Raw genomic sequence first — 16,505 nt, 5'->3', positions numbered from 1 at the left:
CATAGGGGACATGAGGGCCATTCCAGGGACCACCTTGAGTTAGAAAATAACCATGGTGTCAGCTAATTAAGTACTTAAAGCCCAATTATGAGGTTGAGAGTAAAGTAAAAATGTGTGGGGCCTCATTATGAATATGGTGATAATGTTAAAAAGCCTGCATTATTTAAAATATCACTTGTTTTTTCAATATTACCTAATTATAAGTTGGTATTGCATGAGATATCTATTCAGAGAGTGCTTTGAAAGTACTGCATGGGGTAAAAAGTCGATATTTACATCATGCAGTACTTTCTCTCGTGCCACGCTGCATTTTGATTCCTGTACTACAATTAAAATTGTTTGACAATTAGATTATTTATGTTATGCTGACCCAATGGAATTTTCTTTTTTATAACAGTTAGAAGTGCAGGCCCCTCCCGGGTCAACAGTTGGCTTCATCATCCAGAACTGGCACCCATTGCAGCCAAAGTTCACTATTCAAAATGAAAGGAAAGAAGATGTCTTAAAAATCATTGGTCCATATGCAACATGTGGATGTCTGGGAGATGTTGACTTTGAGGTAGGTTCACGCAGAAAATTATGCATGCAGCCACCCAACTCAAAAAAGGCTAATTGTTTTGAAACCTTCAAATAGCTAATCTTTATTTCATTAGACTTTCAAGTAATACCAAATATCATGAAAACAAAAGATTTATGTAAATATTGTTGTAATATATAATAGTTGCATGTGTTTTCTTCAGCAATGACCATTGCAAGAAATGAGATAATAGATTTTAATGCAAATATTCACAAAATGTTTCTAAGTCCCAATGGGAGAAGATAGATCTCAGTCACTAGAAGTAACACGTCTAAAAAACTACATGTATGTTATACTATGACAAATTTGGCATATGCATGTAGGTGTTTGATTGTTTCTTATGTTATGCTTACCTCTTCACAGTACCTATTGCAGAGAAAAGGCAGAAATCCTATTACCACTGGGAACACAGGAATAAACAACATCTATATTACATTGTGGCAAAGTTGACTTTTATTGAGGAGATACAACCCATGCTGGCAGGCTAAACCTTGCTGGTAGGCTTGCTGCCAAAGTTAGGGCTTGGGCAAAGCAAGGGTCCCTTATAGTGCGTGGCTGTGCCATTACCGGCAGGGTCAGCCCATCGCTGTGGGTTATATCACCATTAGCACCCATGTAGCTTCCTGGGCATGTGCTAAGGGTGTTAATTTTTTTTATTTTTCTTAAGAAATTTACCTTGCAGCGTGGCCCGGTACCGCACGGTAGTTTCTAAAGTCTATTTTCTATGTTGATCACATTGACATCATCAACAATTAAATGGTTTTCGGAAACTATTGTGTGGCACTGCGGCACAAGTGACATTTCTTTTTTCATTGAACACCCCTAGCACCAGCATAGGAAACTACACTGGTGCTAAGAGGTGAAGGGAGCCTGGGATGAACAGATGAGTGGGGAAGTGAATGGGGCACTGGCTAGTAGCACTCAGGCTGCTTGTAACGCAGGCTTGTACCAGATAATACAGCCCACATTCCAAGATTCCTGATTTGCCAGTGCCCCCTTCCAGTGTGCTAATGTGTCTTATATTCTGCTCATCTCTTTACAGAAGCTATTGCAGCAGTGAAGCAGAAATCCTAGTTCTATTGGCAACCCAGAGGATCTATCGCTCATTAGTACCCAGCGCGGCGAATCCACGGGATACACTGCATGTGGATTGGCTCATTTCCAAGCCTTACCACAGTGTAATCCCATGGAGGCACTTACGTGCATTCCGCACCGGGTACACTCTTTCTTTTTTCTTTTTTCAAGGCAACCTTGGAAAGGGAGAAGGGACCACGTGTAGCCCCTTCTCCTTTTTCCAAGGTGGCCTTTTCTATTTTTACTTTTCTCCCATTGATTAGTACGGAGCAAGTTGGCCCAAAATAGCACCCTGTTGCTCTGTACTAATGAAGCAGTACGTGCGTTCTAGTGTTCATAGAACTAATGCTTACTGCGAGGAAACCTTTTCAAATGGCAAAAGAAATGCCGATTAAAAAAATTTCGGCAGTCATTAGTGTTCCGGAGCGGCAAACTCGGGAAAACTACATTCCTAAGCCTGCAGACCCCAAATACTAATGGCAATAAACCCCTCAATGGTGGGCCAGTACAGTCAGCGATAATGCCCCTGGAGTCTTCATTAGGGCCCTCGCTCTTCTCGGGCCTGTAACTATGGGCCCCGGGGGCATTACCTTGGGTGGTATTGGCCCGCCGTCTCGCCGCTTATTGCCACTGTGGCCAATAGGTGTTGTTGCATAGTTTGTCCCTTGTTGCTCCCTTGTCACTCAATGTGGGTTTGGGGAACCATTAGATCACCATTTCAACCCTGTCGTGTGAAACCAATTTCAACAAAAAAATAAAAATATGATGCAAAGCTATTGCTTTTGAATACAGAATCAAATAAGAAAGGGACAGAGCATGTTTATGAACAAAGCAATTATAATATTGGCTTGAAACAAATATTTGTCACTATTATTGTTCTGCCACTAGTCCATATTGTGTTAGGAGAAGGGCATCTAAAAAGGGAGGGTGAGAAAAAGCAAATATGGTGAGGACCGATAGTGCATCAAGAATGCATCATCACTCTGCAACGCTCCATTTGGGAAGGAGGGATAGGGCTCCCCCGCCTACAGTCCTACTACTGGGCTAGTCAAATGGCAGTGGTCAACGACTTGCTGCATGGGGACACCACCCTGCCACACAATAGACTGGGGAGTGCCAGAGAACGCGCTAGACCTCAAACTGAACTCCTTTACAAAGCGATTCGTAACTCAGCCCCACAATCTATGCTATCACACATTGCCCGAGTATGGACAGACGCGCACAAGTTCCTGGGATGGGAAGGGAAGATCACTCCACTACAGCCTCTGTGGAACAACAGGAATCTACCCGAGGTAAACAAGCTGCCGAGATGGCGTACATGGTCACAACGTGATATCAGTACGGTGGGCGACATTGTAGAAGGGGGCAAATTGGTGTCCTTTGAAACCCTAGAGTCCAGATTTCACCTCCCAGGCACTGAACGGTTCCAATATGCGCAGATTCAACATGCCCTACAAGCCCACCTCCCGGCACTTGAAGACATGGCCGAAAGCACTCCCCTCGAAAGAAACATAGTTGAGGCAAGCATAGAGGCCAAAGTAACGTCCACCATGTATAATGTAATCACTTCCTTTGCCACCACTGAACTAACCAGCCTAAAGGGCAAATGAGAAAGAGACTTAGGACTCATACAACCAGAGGACTGGGTTGGGGCCCTCATGTACCCTCGGGAGGTGGCCATTTCGGCCAGACTTAGACTTGTCCAACTGAAAATTCTGTATAGGATTTACTACCCCAGGGTGGCATTATATCGCTGGGGGAAAATATCCGACCCACACTGTCTCCGATGCAAGAGGGAGGAGGGAACCTTCTTTCACATACTATGGGACTGCAACCATATACGACAATACTGGCAAAAATGTTGCGATGAACTCTCACGGGTACTGGGGAGAACGATACACAGAGACCCAAAGCTACTCCTGCTCGGGATAGAGGATGAGGGAGAGGCATCTAAATACGAGAAGTTGCTTTTATCGACGGCCTCGGCAATAATTAAAAGGAACATTGCACAACTATGGGGTTCGGAAACTACGCCACAGTACGAACAATGGGTGACGGACGCAACATATGCATTGCGATGGAAAGGAGAGTATATGCAGCCAGGGGATGCCCGAGGAAAGCAGATAAGATATGGAACAAATGGGAGGAAGCCCAATGACTGCACCAACCTGAACAATGGATGGTGGGGGACAATGTGCAATGTGCAAAAGTACTCTAATCTGGCATGTAGTGTGAGAAACAACGGACACTGCAAGACCCTTTTTCTTTTTCTTCCTTTTCTTCTCTCTCTTATTTTCTTTCTCGTTTTCTTTTCACCTGACCAGGGACTGTTCCACTGGTTATTCAGGTTGTATGTTTACAAGAAGAATGTATGTTTTATGATGTTAAATCGGAAAATACAATAAAATGTGTTATCAAAAAAAAAGAATGCATCATCTATAGGAAAAATAAAAGCATACCTTACATAATTGATGGGCCAGACATCAAATCCAAAGAAGTATTTCTGAGATAAATGAGGTTCTTTTTCTTCCGCACAATCCCATTAACCATGCTAAAGCCACATATGACTGAATTGATTTGATGTTCTTCCTGTGTGGTCCTTTTTCTGGCTATTATGTTATCCAGGTCAAAACCTGGACACTGAATAGGTAAACATCTTCTCTATACCAATCCTTACCCCACCTGAGTGTGGCTCCTAGCTGTCACTCTTGGGTGAAGAAAATCACTGCTCTGTTGGGAGTAACCTCCCCTCCTGCCATGACTTTTTTGACAATTATGCTGCCAACAGGCTCATTTGCTCCCACACCTGGCCAACTCACGATTCTGTGTTCCATTATATACATTATTGCCCGACGTGGCGAATCAACGGGATAAACTGCACGTGGATTGGCTCATTTCCGAGCCTTACCACGGTGTGATCCTGTGGACGCACTTACGTGCATTCCGCGCTGGGTACACACTTTTTTTTTCTTTTTTTCAAGGTGATCTTGGAAAGGGAGAAGGGACGATGCCTAGCCCCTTCTCCCTTTTCCAAGGTGGCCTTTTTTTTAATTTTATTCCCATTCATTAATACGGAGCAAGTTGGAACAAAATGGCACCCTGTTGCTCAGTACTAGCAGTATGGGCGTTCTAGTGTTCCTAGAACTAACGCTTACTGCGAGGAAACCTTTTCAAATGGCAAAAGAAATGTCGCTTGACAAGATTTCGTCAGCCATTAGTGTTCTGGAGCTGCAAACTCGGGAAAACTAGTTTCCCAAGCCTGCAGACCCCGAATACTAATGGTAATAAGCCCCTCAATGACGGGCCAACTGAGCCCCGGGGGCATTACCTTGGATGGTATTGGCCCGCCGTCTCTGGGCTTATTGTCATAGTGGCCAATAGGTGTTGTTGCAGATTTTGTCCCTTGTTGCTCCCTTGTCACTCGATTTGTGTTGGGGGAACCATTAGATCACAATTTCAAGCCTGTCGTATGAAACCAGTTTAAACAAAAAAATAAAAATACGATGCAAAGCTATTGCTTTTGAATACAGAATCAAATAAGAAAGGGATAGAACATGGTTATGAGCCAAGCAATTATAATATTGGCTTGAAACAAATATTTGTCACTACTATTCTTCTGCCACTAGTGCATATTGTGTCAGGAGGGCATCTAAAAGGGGAGGGCGAGAAAAAGCAAATATGGTGAGGACAGATAGTGCATCAAGAATGCATCATCTATAGGAAAATTAAAAGTACACCTTACATAATTGATGGGCCAGACATCAAACCCAAGGAAGTATTTCTGATTAAGGAGGTTCTTTTTCTTACGCACAATCCCATTAACTATTCTAAACCCACATATGATTGAACTGATTTGATGTTCTTCCTGTGTGGTCTTTTTTGTGGATATTATGTTAGCCAAGTCAAAACCTGTACACTGAATGTGTAAACATCTTCTCTATACCAATCCTTACCCCACCTGAGTGTGGCTCCTGGCTATCACTCGTGGGTGAAGAAAATCACACTTGGCCAACTCATGATTCTGTGTTCAACTATATACATTAGTGCCCGGCGTGGCAATCAACGGGATACACTGCATGTGGATTGGCTCGTTTCTGAGCCTTACCACAGTGTAATCCCATGGACGCACTTATGTGCATTCGGCACATGTACACTCTTTTTTTTTTTTCAAGGCGACCTTGGAAATGGAGAAGGGATCACACCTAGCCCCTTCTCCCTTTTCCAAGGTGGCCTTTTTTTATTTTTATTTTTATCCCATTCATTAGTACAGAGCAAAAAAATGGCGCCATGTTGCTCCATACTAATGAAGCAGTATGCGCGTTCTAGTGTTCCTAGAACTAACGCGTACTGTGACAAAACCTTTTCAAACAGCAAAAGAAATGCCGCTTGAAAAGATTTCATCAGCCATTAGTGTTCCGGAGCAGCAAACTTGGGAAAACTAGTTTCCAGAGCCTGCAGACACCAGAATACTAATGGCAATAAGCCCCTCGACGGCGGGCCAATACTGCCCACTGTACTGGTTTTTAAAAATATGGACAAAGTGGATAACATTTTGCAAATAGAGTTAGTGATTTATCAAACTTCCTCACCTCTTCACTGACCTGTGTACCATAATTGCAGACCACCCTCATTGACCCATTGGGGTCCACAGACCACCTAAACTCACTGTGAATGCCTACTTTAAAGAAAGATATTCAGTTTGGTTTTGTCTGGGCTGAGCATTTCTAATGCAGTTGTCACTGTCGGCCACTTATTTTGCAGTGGGTCAATGTATTCTGCAGTGCAATAAAAACAAGTATTGGCAATGCCAACATGTTTGGTCTTTTGTGTATGAATGGGACAGGCACTTACCAGGCACTGCCGTAGTGGTATTAACTGGCCATAGATGGTAGCAGGTGCAAAATGGTGTGAGTACCTGGGCATCTAATAGCAGTTCCAGGAACATGCCTGATACCTGTACACAAACCAAAGATATAGGTTTTGCCAATGCTTGTTTTTAATAGGACTTAAGTGAAGTACATGCATACTGATTATAAATCTAGGGGCTGAAAGCAGACCTGGTTACGAAATGTGTATTGAAGCAGTAACAGGTTTACATCTCCAATTAAGTCATTAACTCTCAAAAGAATGCTCTAAGAAAAGTCTGGTTGGCACTTTGAGCTTGCTTTAATCAAGCCTTACCATCAACCTTTGTACTCAAAGAGTCCCACGAGAAGGCGTTTTGGGCGGGAAGGGATAGGAACTGGATGGGAAAGGCCATATGGTTCAGCATAGCCATGGACAGACAATGGATGGGCAAGTAACCAAACAACGTCTACAAGCTGTGTGTCCTTCATCATATGCCATGTCTCCCTCATTGTACTCTAATGCAATAGTTGTGTCTTATAGATTGCATCCTGCTGAGCACACTCCAATCGTTTTCATGCTTAGGCGAGGTGAAAGGTATGGCATGCCTTTTACAAATAGCTAAATCAAAAAACTATTTTGGCCAGAAAATCTGCATAATATATGTGTGCCACATCAATGCCAGCCTGCAGACCCACAGCTGGCTCTGCATACCACAAGCCAGAACCTGGTCATCAGGCTGCAAGGCAGCTTTGTAGACCAAGTGCTGGATCTGAGTCATGTCTGAGGACCCAGAGTCATGTCTGCAGACTCAGAGCTCGGCCTCAGCTGGGTCTTATCCAAGTATGTGGAATCTGAGCCGGACTGCAGAGCTAAAGCAAGGCTGGGCTGTGTTTGGGGGCACAGCGCCAGGTCTGTTTACCCCTAAACCAGGTCTAAGCTTGGTCTGCAGACCTGAAGCCCGGTCTTTGATGGGATTTTAGAAACAATGACCGCATATGGTGTGATTGTTTTGCTCATTGCATGTTCAAAGGCCATGGCCTTGCACAATGCAGACTGGCCAAGGCAGCAGACAACATATAGTGTTCACATTGGGTGTCTTTGAAGTGGCCAGGAAATGGCCAAAGGCACTGCCCAGGTGAAGGGTTCACTGGAAATTAGCACAGGCCATGACCAATGGGCAAAATTAGTGTTTTAGGGGTGCACATGGAATGATCAAAGGCCATGATCGGTCAAGGAGGATACTGGGCATGCCTAGGAAGCACAATGGGGCTCAGTGGACATTTACCAAGTAGTACTTCCAAGCACCCATCACCCATTTAGATCAATGTGTATGGTCTATGGCAATGCAGAGGGAGGAGGTTCCCAAGGACATGGCTTTCTGTCACCACTATGTATGACTCATGATGCCACACATGCCAACTCAGGCAATATGCACATACCCACAGTTCTGCCATGTCACGATTTGCAAAAGCAGAGAAAGAAAAACAGTTTCCAGGCACCTGAGGGGCTCATTACAAATATGACGGTGCAGGAAAAAGTTGGCAGCAACGGAATTACCACCACTTTTCCCACACCGCCATACTACAAGTATGGCCCTACAGTGGGGGATTTAATTCCAGCATCATGCTGGAGGTAAATAATCCCACTTTCCACCAAAATCAGCAAAATCAACAGAATTACTGCAGTGCTAATTCTGCTGGCAGTAATTCCAAAAATTGCCCATATAGTCCAATGGACTCTCAGAAAATGGGGTTTAACTCTGCCACCGCCACTTGCAATCCAGCGTTAATTTCCGCCCGGCCAAGTGGCCATAACGGTAATTCCATTGGGCAGTATTACGGCAGATTTACCATCAGAATATTGCCCAACTTCTAACAAAGCCTTAGTGTTTTGCTTTTGATTTGAGGCCCGACATAAAATAAAAACCAAACAGGTTTTAAGGGTTAATTTCAAGAGGCTTATTTCAATGTCAATTAGTACTATGTGATGTTAGGATCAGTGAATGAAGGTGGCCATGGTATTGTTGCTTTAGTAATCAGAGCTGGTGAATTTCAATATCAGTTATGCTTTGCACTGCAAACATAAAACCTGTTCAATTGAATTCTTTTTTCAATAAGTTTATCTTGTTTTTATTACAGAGGGTTAGCCATACCTGTACTTAAGCTCTTTTCAGCATTCAACAGCCCCACATACACAAGGCCATTATGGTGATAACATTGAATAACCATTGCTAAGGGCACTGGAATTCATGCAAAATTAAAGTGAATAAAAAAAGTGAAAGTTATGGATGGCTGTAATGTAAAGTGATCAAGAACAGAGCACTTCTGCCATGGTGTGGTGATATTGTGGAATGTGTCTATGCAAAAAAGCAGAAAGCGGATGCTTATTGAGGTAGCTAGTGCTAGTGGGCAGGGGTGAATCATGTGGTTTTGAATGCAGTGTATGTGACATCATTATTATTGCTCTACAAGAGTACAAGGATACGTAGCGGCTAAAGTGCCTACTTAGTCCTCACACTACTACAAACCAACAGTGATCCTAATCATAAAGGTGAAACAGGCACAGTTAAGAGATATACCTCTTTCACAATTTGAGGTAAGGTGGGTGGCATAGTTCACTCTTTAGAGGGGTGTGATTGTGATAACAGTAGGAACCCAAACAGCAATACTACAACAGACCAAAATAAAGGAATGTCCAATCACGGTCCTACACATATATTGTGATCAAGCGACATGTCAGTCGCGAAACGTAACGCCGAATTTTTGTCATTTTGTACTTTGGGAACTTTACATGTTTGTGGTTTTTAATGTGCACGATGCACTAATAAACTAACTTGGTATTTTTTCACTTTGGTGGATTCGGTTTCCTGGTGTTTACACAGTTTGCAGACTTTGAAGAGTGCTCCTCTATCTTTTGTTGCACACCGCAGCGGAACTTTGGCATATATATATATATATGTATATATATATATACACACACACACTTTAATTTAACACAACAATATGCAATAATAACTCACTATCAAAACAATGGGAAAAACCCACCACAGTGGAAAGAACACAGAAAATGCATAATGTAGATGTAGCAAGCTCTCTGGATAATGTAGCAGGGGCGATAGGCAAGGAATTGCAACAATGTTACCGAAAAGGACATGTCTTTGTAGTAAAAAGTTCAAATGGGTGGCTTGTCAGTTTTATTAAGGTTCAAAAAGTCATTCATGGATGCTGGATCTCACAAAAGTACTGTTTTCGGGAGGTTCAATGGTATCAAACCATCTATCAGGACTCACCATCGGCAATGCGCTCCCATTTTGGATGGGAGTTGGTGTCTGCCATGGCACCTGATGCAGAGGACAGCCCGGTCCTGCTATCCACACGGGGTCCCTTTTTTGACCGTGTCACGCTTGCTGGCGTGCCATTGTCGTTTCATTCTCCCTTTGCCCTATTGAAACAAACTACATCACAGGACAGGCCATGTTGCTCGTCACGTGATAGGGACGTTACTATGATGTGCTACGTCATGAGGATTTCTCTCCTATTTGAACTCTCAGCATCTCCAGGACGGTGCTCCTCAACTGTGTTTTCTTCCTGCAAATGAGTAGCATTCTGATTCCTGTTTTGAGTCTCCTGTTCTGAAGATCTCTATTTTGGATTGGCTTCACTCTTCGTTTTTTAACTTGGTGTTTTTTTGCCATTCTTTTGATTCCCTGGACATCAGTACTCTTTACTGGATTACTTTGTGGATTTCCCTGCCTGCTGTGATGCCTCAGAATTTATCTTTCATCAGGATTTTTTAAAAAATGTTTTTCCTTTTGGATTGCGTATGCATTTTGGAACTATGCTTCTTTTTGTAGCTGAATTACTTTAACCCTTGGGATGTCTGGAGTTTATTTCTTCAGTACGTTTCTTAGCTGCCATCCTCGCTCTTTTAGGGTCAGGTCCATGCGCTTACAACTGTGGACTTTGTGCGCCCTTTGGCATTCACGTCAGGCAGGCATCTCTGATCTATGGACTTTGCAACTGGCTGGAATTCTTCATAGGTGTACCCACTCGTTGACACCTAGAACCAGGTAGGGGTGATATAAAAGGGGGGATGGAAGAAGGCAACTAATCTTAGAGATTGCATTTAGGAAGGTATTATAACCAATTTTGTATTTTGTTTTTCTTTGTAGCGACTGCTGGTTGCTGATCTATTCCTGCCTTTTCACCTGAGGCCACGGCCTTGCATTTCTATAATACTTTTGCAGACAGTGTTCTCAGGAGGAAAGTCTCCCCAAGTTGGGGACCATTGCTCTTTATATTCTGGTATGAAAGGGCAATGGTGAATGCAGAGATGCTGTAGGTTGTGACAGATCACTGTGCATGAAGGTTGAACTGGGGTTGGATGTGGCGAGTCATGATGATGCAGGCAGCATGTCAGCGTTGGGTGGAGTTACAGCTGAAGCTCTGTGCAGTTCAATGCAGTGTTCAAGCGGTGCAGTTGAAGAGACCACCAGTGTTGGTTCAGGGGTCAATCTTGTGTTGATGGAGAAGATGCTGGTGGTTTGATACACTTCACAAGAGGTGGCAGTTAGAAGTCTCTGCAGCAGTGAGCGTCTTGTTAAAGCTAGCTGAGGTGACGTGTTCGGCTACTGCAATGTGTCGGCAAACTGGTTCAATGCAGAAATACAGCGGTTTGAGATTCAGAGTGAGTGCCAAAGGCAACACCACAGGTTGTGTTGGTTTGAAGGTATTCGAACACAGTCAACTTCTCGTTCAAAGATGGTTCAAAGTGGAGGAAGACAGGAATCCAGCTGCTTTGGCTTCTCTGCTGCCGTGAGTCGCAATCCAGGGGCTCAGGGAAAAGATTAGTTCTTTTCCTTTTCACTCCCAATCTGGGTGGCTAGATGGCACCTGCAAGAGTCCTTCATCCTCCAGTGAGGTGCCTGGGTACTGCTGCTGCTGGCAGAGAGTGCCGGTCTTGGTTCAATAGCAGTCAACATCAATGTTCCCAGGTAATGGTTAGAGGACAGAGTGTGCCTTTGCATCGGAATACCTGCTTTTACCTCACAAATGCAGGACTTTCGGAAAGGCCTTCTCTCCTCACAAAGTCCAAACAAATTATTCTTGTCATTTAGGTACAAAAGTAATCAAAGGAGGAGTGGAAGACCCATCCTTGTAATGGCAAAAGGCAACAGGGGAGTGGCTAAAAAGCAAGCCTGCTTCAAGGGATCCAATCTATGTCAAAATGACAAATGACATTCGCCTTTTTGCACCATGCCCCAGTTCTGCTCTGGAGGAGGTGAAAGAGACAGGAAGGAAAGAGAAGCCCATAGAAAATCAAGATGGGGACCCCTTCCTGCAACCCCTTCTGCTCCTTATGACTGTTCTAATCCCGCCCTCTTCCCAAGCCTGCAGCTTCATAGGCCATTTGGTATACAACACTGTGGTGTGCGGCTGGCCCTTTTATTGTGGCTGTGCCTCTTTGAAGCAGTGTTCACAGGAGTTACCCCACTGACAGTATCCTGGCTGGAGATGCTCTGCCCAACCTCCCAACGGATCAAAGAGAGACCATGCCTACCTGCCTATTGTCCTGCTGGCTGAGTAGAGAGAGACAGGTAGTCTGGCTGGAATCCACAGTCTTTCCATAGCTTGCCTAAACTCATGGGGTTGACATGAGCATGATACAAATATGATGTGGCTTTATTAATTGTGTGAACTATCAATCACCTTACAAAACCTCACGTATGGCCTTTTATTAGAGATTACCCTGCCAGCAGAGTAATCATTCTTCATAATTACTATGGTTTTATGTGAGAGGTGCAGATTTAAATGGGACCTTTATCTGCAATGGATTTTCTGTCTCAGCAGCTGTCAAACAAGGCACCTGCAACCTTTAATCTTCTTCGGTGCTACTGAAGAGCTGGAGCTGCAGATCAGTACACTGATGCAGCAGGGCACAGGTGTACCCTATGCTTTTGGCATATAGCTTTCTGAAAGGAGGGTCTGTTTAGCAAATCACACTCTCTGAGATGGATTTAACTAAAATAAAAAAAACAGATTTCCTGCAGCCAATCTTTCATACACACCCCAGCCGAAAAGGTTAAGAACCACCATTCTAAGTATCAGGCTTGTCCTTAAGGCATGAAAATATATTGATGCCATCTGCACTACAATGCTGAGATCCAGGTGCTATGTCCAATTGGAATCTCTGTAGAGATATGGCCCAATGTCCAAGCACTTTATTCTTCCCAAGTGTGGTCCAATCTTTCTGTTTCCCCATCAGCTGCCTGTCATGTAGGCAATGGACTTATCAACCTCATCTGAGCTTTGCTGTGCCGAGTATGCTCCAACTCAAGATTTACAGGTGCCTGTTGACCTTTCTCTGCTCTCAGCATAGTCACACAAATAACATGGGGCCCCTGTCACATATGACTTCTTGGGTGGCTCCTACCTGAGAGGCATTACCTTTCCTCTTCAGTAACAACTCAAACACAGGTAGTGGAAAGAAGGGGGTCTTGGTTGCCTCTTCTTTCTTATTATTACCTTGGCAAGAGTGGACAAGGAAACTGTTTCTTCCACTTTTACATCCATCCAGAGTCGAAGTGATCTGACAAGCTGCCAGATGTCACAGTTACATTTAAGTCACTGGCAAGTGTGTCTGGAGACAAGTCCAGATGATAAATCCTCAGAATTCTTAGGTTCACTGTCTATGACCAGGTCAGGGCTTTCACCTTGCACATGCTTCCTGTTATGGAGTAGGTCAGGGCTCTCCCTCTACACCTTTTCCCTTTGATGGAGTGGATCAGTTCAACCACCCTGCACCTGCTTCCCTGTCTGCATCCGCAGACCTGCCAGAGTGGGACAGTCCCTCTTTACCTGGAAAAAATCAACATGACCTAGGACTCCAGCTGAGGACAACTCCCTCCACTCTGGCAGGCCCTTCAGATCTGAAACTACCCAGTCCACCATCTCAACTTTCCTTTCTATGCCAGTAGGCACTCCTGAGATCAATTAATCATGTGCTACATCCATAGATGACTCAGTGGCCACTGAGCCCTCTCCCTCAGGAGTAGGTACCAGACTGTTCCCTTGCTCTCTCTGGCTGTGAAAGCCTCCGTGCCAAAGCCCTCAAGTGCTTAGTCCTTTGCTGTTCACACAGCTCTACTTCCAGTCACGGCTTCAACTATGTCTGGGTCAGGGATGTCATTGGCCAATATACTTCTTTCTGGAATTTTTGTACTGCACCATAGTGCTAGGATGTTGGTTTCATGCCTCCATCTAATCTCTACCATTGCCAATGAACAGTATGTGAGAACATCAAACCCTCTTACTGGATGAATTAGTCCTGGGTTGTATTACCCTTCCTTTACCCATTGTCGCTTGACAGTTGTGATACTAGCAATAGTGTCAGGCAGAGCAGAAGACCATCCTCCAAAAACATATGATTAGGAACTGGGCCCCCTCTGGGACCAGGAACCATTCCCATTCAGACGTAGATACGTTTCAGCCACTCCCTGGACTAGTGGGACTTTATCTGCTAAAATGCCCACAGTGACCATGGCCTCCTCTGTGTGACAAGGACACAACGGCCTGTTTGGTATTCCCAGTACAGTCTGGATCGCCCTTTTATACATGTTAGAGCCCCACACAGAAAATAACCTCTGAGTACTGAGAGTTTTGTTACATCAGTGCTGGAGGTGACTTCACTCTTCTGTTCTGTGGGAATTGGAAGTTGACCAACCATGTGTCTGGGTTCTCCCTTCATGTTTATGGGTACCTTTCTAGGAAGAAGTGTTATAACCAATGTCCTTACCCCCCTTACCAATGTCCTTAAATTCAGATGCCTTATCATCTGCTTTAGTTGAGGCTGCCTTAGCATTTTTGTGGACTTGAGTGCTCACATACCCATCTGCAGCCTTTGGATGTTCCCTAGGGTCTGTGATACTCATGTCTACTAAATGCTGTTGTAACTCATTCTCATAATTGTTAAGGATATTCTCTCATGCAACCAAATTCTACATGTCTTTTAATCTATCAACTTTGTTACCTCGACTTATCTACTCTTATATTTGAAGGACCTATGTGCACATTTATCAAAAGTTTGAGTCCTCTATTTAGTGAGCTCTCTAAAGCTCCCAATTTGCTTACTGTTCTATGGTTCTATGGTTTTTCAGAACTTCCTGAGGATGGCGGGTTAATTTCTTCTTAAATGGGCCTCTCCTTAGGAGCTAAATGAATGAAAATACTATATCCATCCGCCGGTCGATTGCTCAGCAGGACTGCTCCACATGACTCCTCTTCCGCCTCCTGGAGGAAGAAAGAAAACTATAGTGCTTCGAATCAATCGAAGATGTCTCTCCATACCTCCTCAAATAGCTGGACTAAGTCCTTGGTAATTTGGTGCCAAGACTTTCCTTGGGAACCACTACTTGAGATACTGCACTTCCCACTTGATGTCCTGTGGGTCTCCTCTGATTGTCAAGTTCAATTTTGCACTCCTCTAGCATTACCAATTATCTTTCTTGCTGTTCTGCTAAAGCTGCAGCTTCCCTCTGTTTCTGCCTCTTGTCCATCTGCTTCTGTTCCTCTAAGGCCATCCTTCGCTCCTCTAGAAGGTACTTCCCTTCAAATAGCCCCCCCCCTACCACGAGTCTCTCAGGATCTGATGGAAGCTTTGGACCTTAAAGATGGCTGAGACTGTTGGGATACTTGGGACCTCTGGGAAACCACACTACCTGCCCTCTGGGGAGAATGGTGCAATTTGACATCATTATTGCTGTCTCCATTATCTCTATTCCCTCAGCAGAATGGGTGTATGAGCATGTGGCTCCAGATCACAAATTACATTTGGGTTTGTCCCATCCCGCTATCTTCCTTGAAACCTCTCAGGATCTTAAGCTGTTCAGACTTCCTAACCTTACTGCTGCAGCAGAGTCACATTTCTTAACATAGCTCACAAGGGATACTCATTTTCAATCTCTGGACAGAGTTCATGCCATGCTCCATTGTTGTAGCAATTAAAAAACCATGTCAATGTTTCCAACATTAACTGCACACTTTTTATTTTATTTTGGAAGACTAAGCCGTAGGCATAGCTTGAATCAAATCCCTACTGCTACCCAACAGTGTGGCGCAATGACTACTGCTCTGCTGGCTATTCAGTCCCCACACAGCAACAATGCAACAGTGATCCCGATCATAACGTTGCAACAGGTACAGTCAAGTGATATACATCACATTGTACTGATCCAAAATGATCTTTCACATCTCCAATGTAGATGGTGTCATCTGTTCATAAATCATTCCCTTAAACACACCTCCAAAACTGAAAAACATACTAAATATCACAATACAACACGTACCTGGTAAAAGTTTGGACGTGTTAAGACCAGTCCTACACACAAAACCAAATACTGTAGTGATGCTGGACATTGCATAATAACAATAATCGTATGCAAACAAGCATTCTTTTATACCAAGTGTGCAAAATACATTCTCTGTTGAAAAAATGATACAAAGCATTTTCCTACCTTATCCAGCTACGCCAAACAAATTCACAGATTCAATAGACACATACTACAACCATGAATTAATATATCTAACCTTTACTCTTGCAATTAAAACCACATGATCAATGCAAATTTTGCTGTTCTAAAATAATATTCTACCTTACAACCCTACTCACTTGCCAAACATCCATGTATCATTATACTACATTTAGAAATCCGATTCAAAGCCTGCTTACAATACTTTGTCACAACCTGAAAAATGATATTAACATATTACAAATGTCAACACATTAGCACTTTCACAACCACAAGTTACAAAGGAATTAAAATAAATAAGCATGTAATTTTACAATCAATAGGTGGAACACCTCAACCATCTCCTCTAAAGTCCACACACCAAAAGAGCACTTGTGCCTTCATAAATGTATTTAAATGAATAACCTTGCTACTATCAATCATTGGTGCAAACCCTGATTGGTCCCATAATATAACTTTCACTATCAATACTGATACTTC

At 43.6% G+C, this 16,505-nt stretch overlaps 1 protein-coding gene across 1 annotated transcript in view; it reads left to right on the top strand.

The window, feature by feature from the left end:
- Positions 1 to 16,505, top strand: part of LOC138493215 (phospholipid scramblase family member 5-like) — a 273,357-nt gene that overhangs the window by 145,199 nt on the left and 111,653 nt on the right. The window contains exon 5 of the mRNA XM_069620367.1: positions 398 to 559. Coding sequence (XP_069476468.1) covers positions 398 to 559 — 162 coding nt within the window. The remainder of the gene's footprint in view (positions 1 to 397; positions 560 to 16,505) is intronic.

The sequence above is a fragment of the Ambystoma mexicanum genome, chromosome 10 (assembly GCF_040938575.1).
Source record: "Ambystoma mexicanum isolate Mex_15411 chromosome 10, UKY_AmexF1_1, whole genome shotgun sequence".
Classification (NCBI taxonomy): domain Eukaryota; kingdom Metazoa; phylum Chordata; class Amphibia; order Caudata; family Ambystomatidae; genus Ambystoma; species Ambystoma mexicanum.
This window is presented reverse-complemented; position numbering and strand designations above follow the sequence as displayed.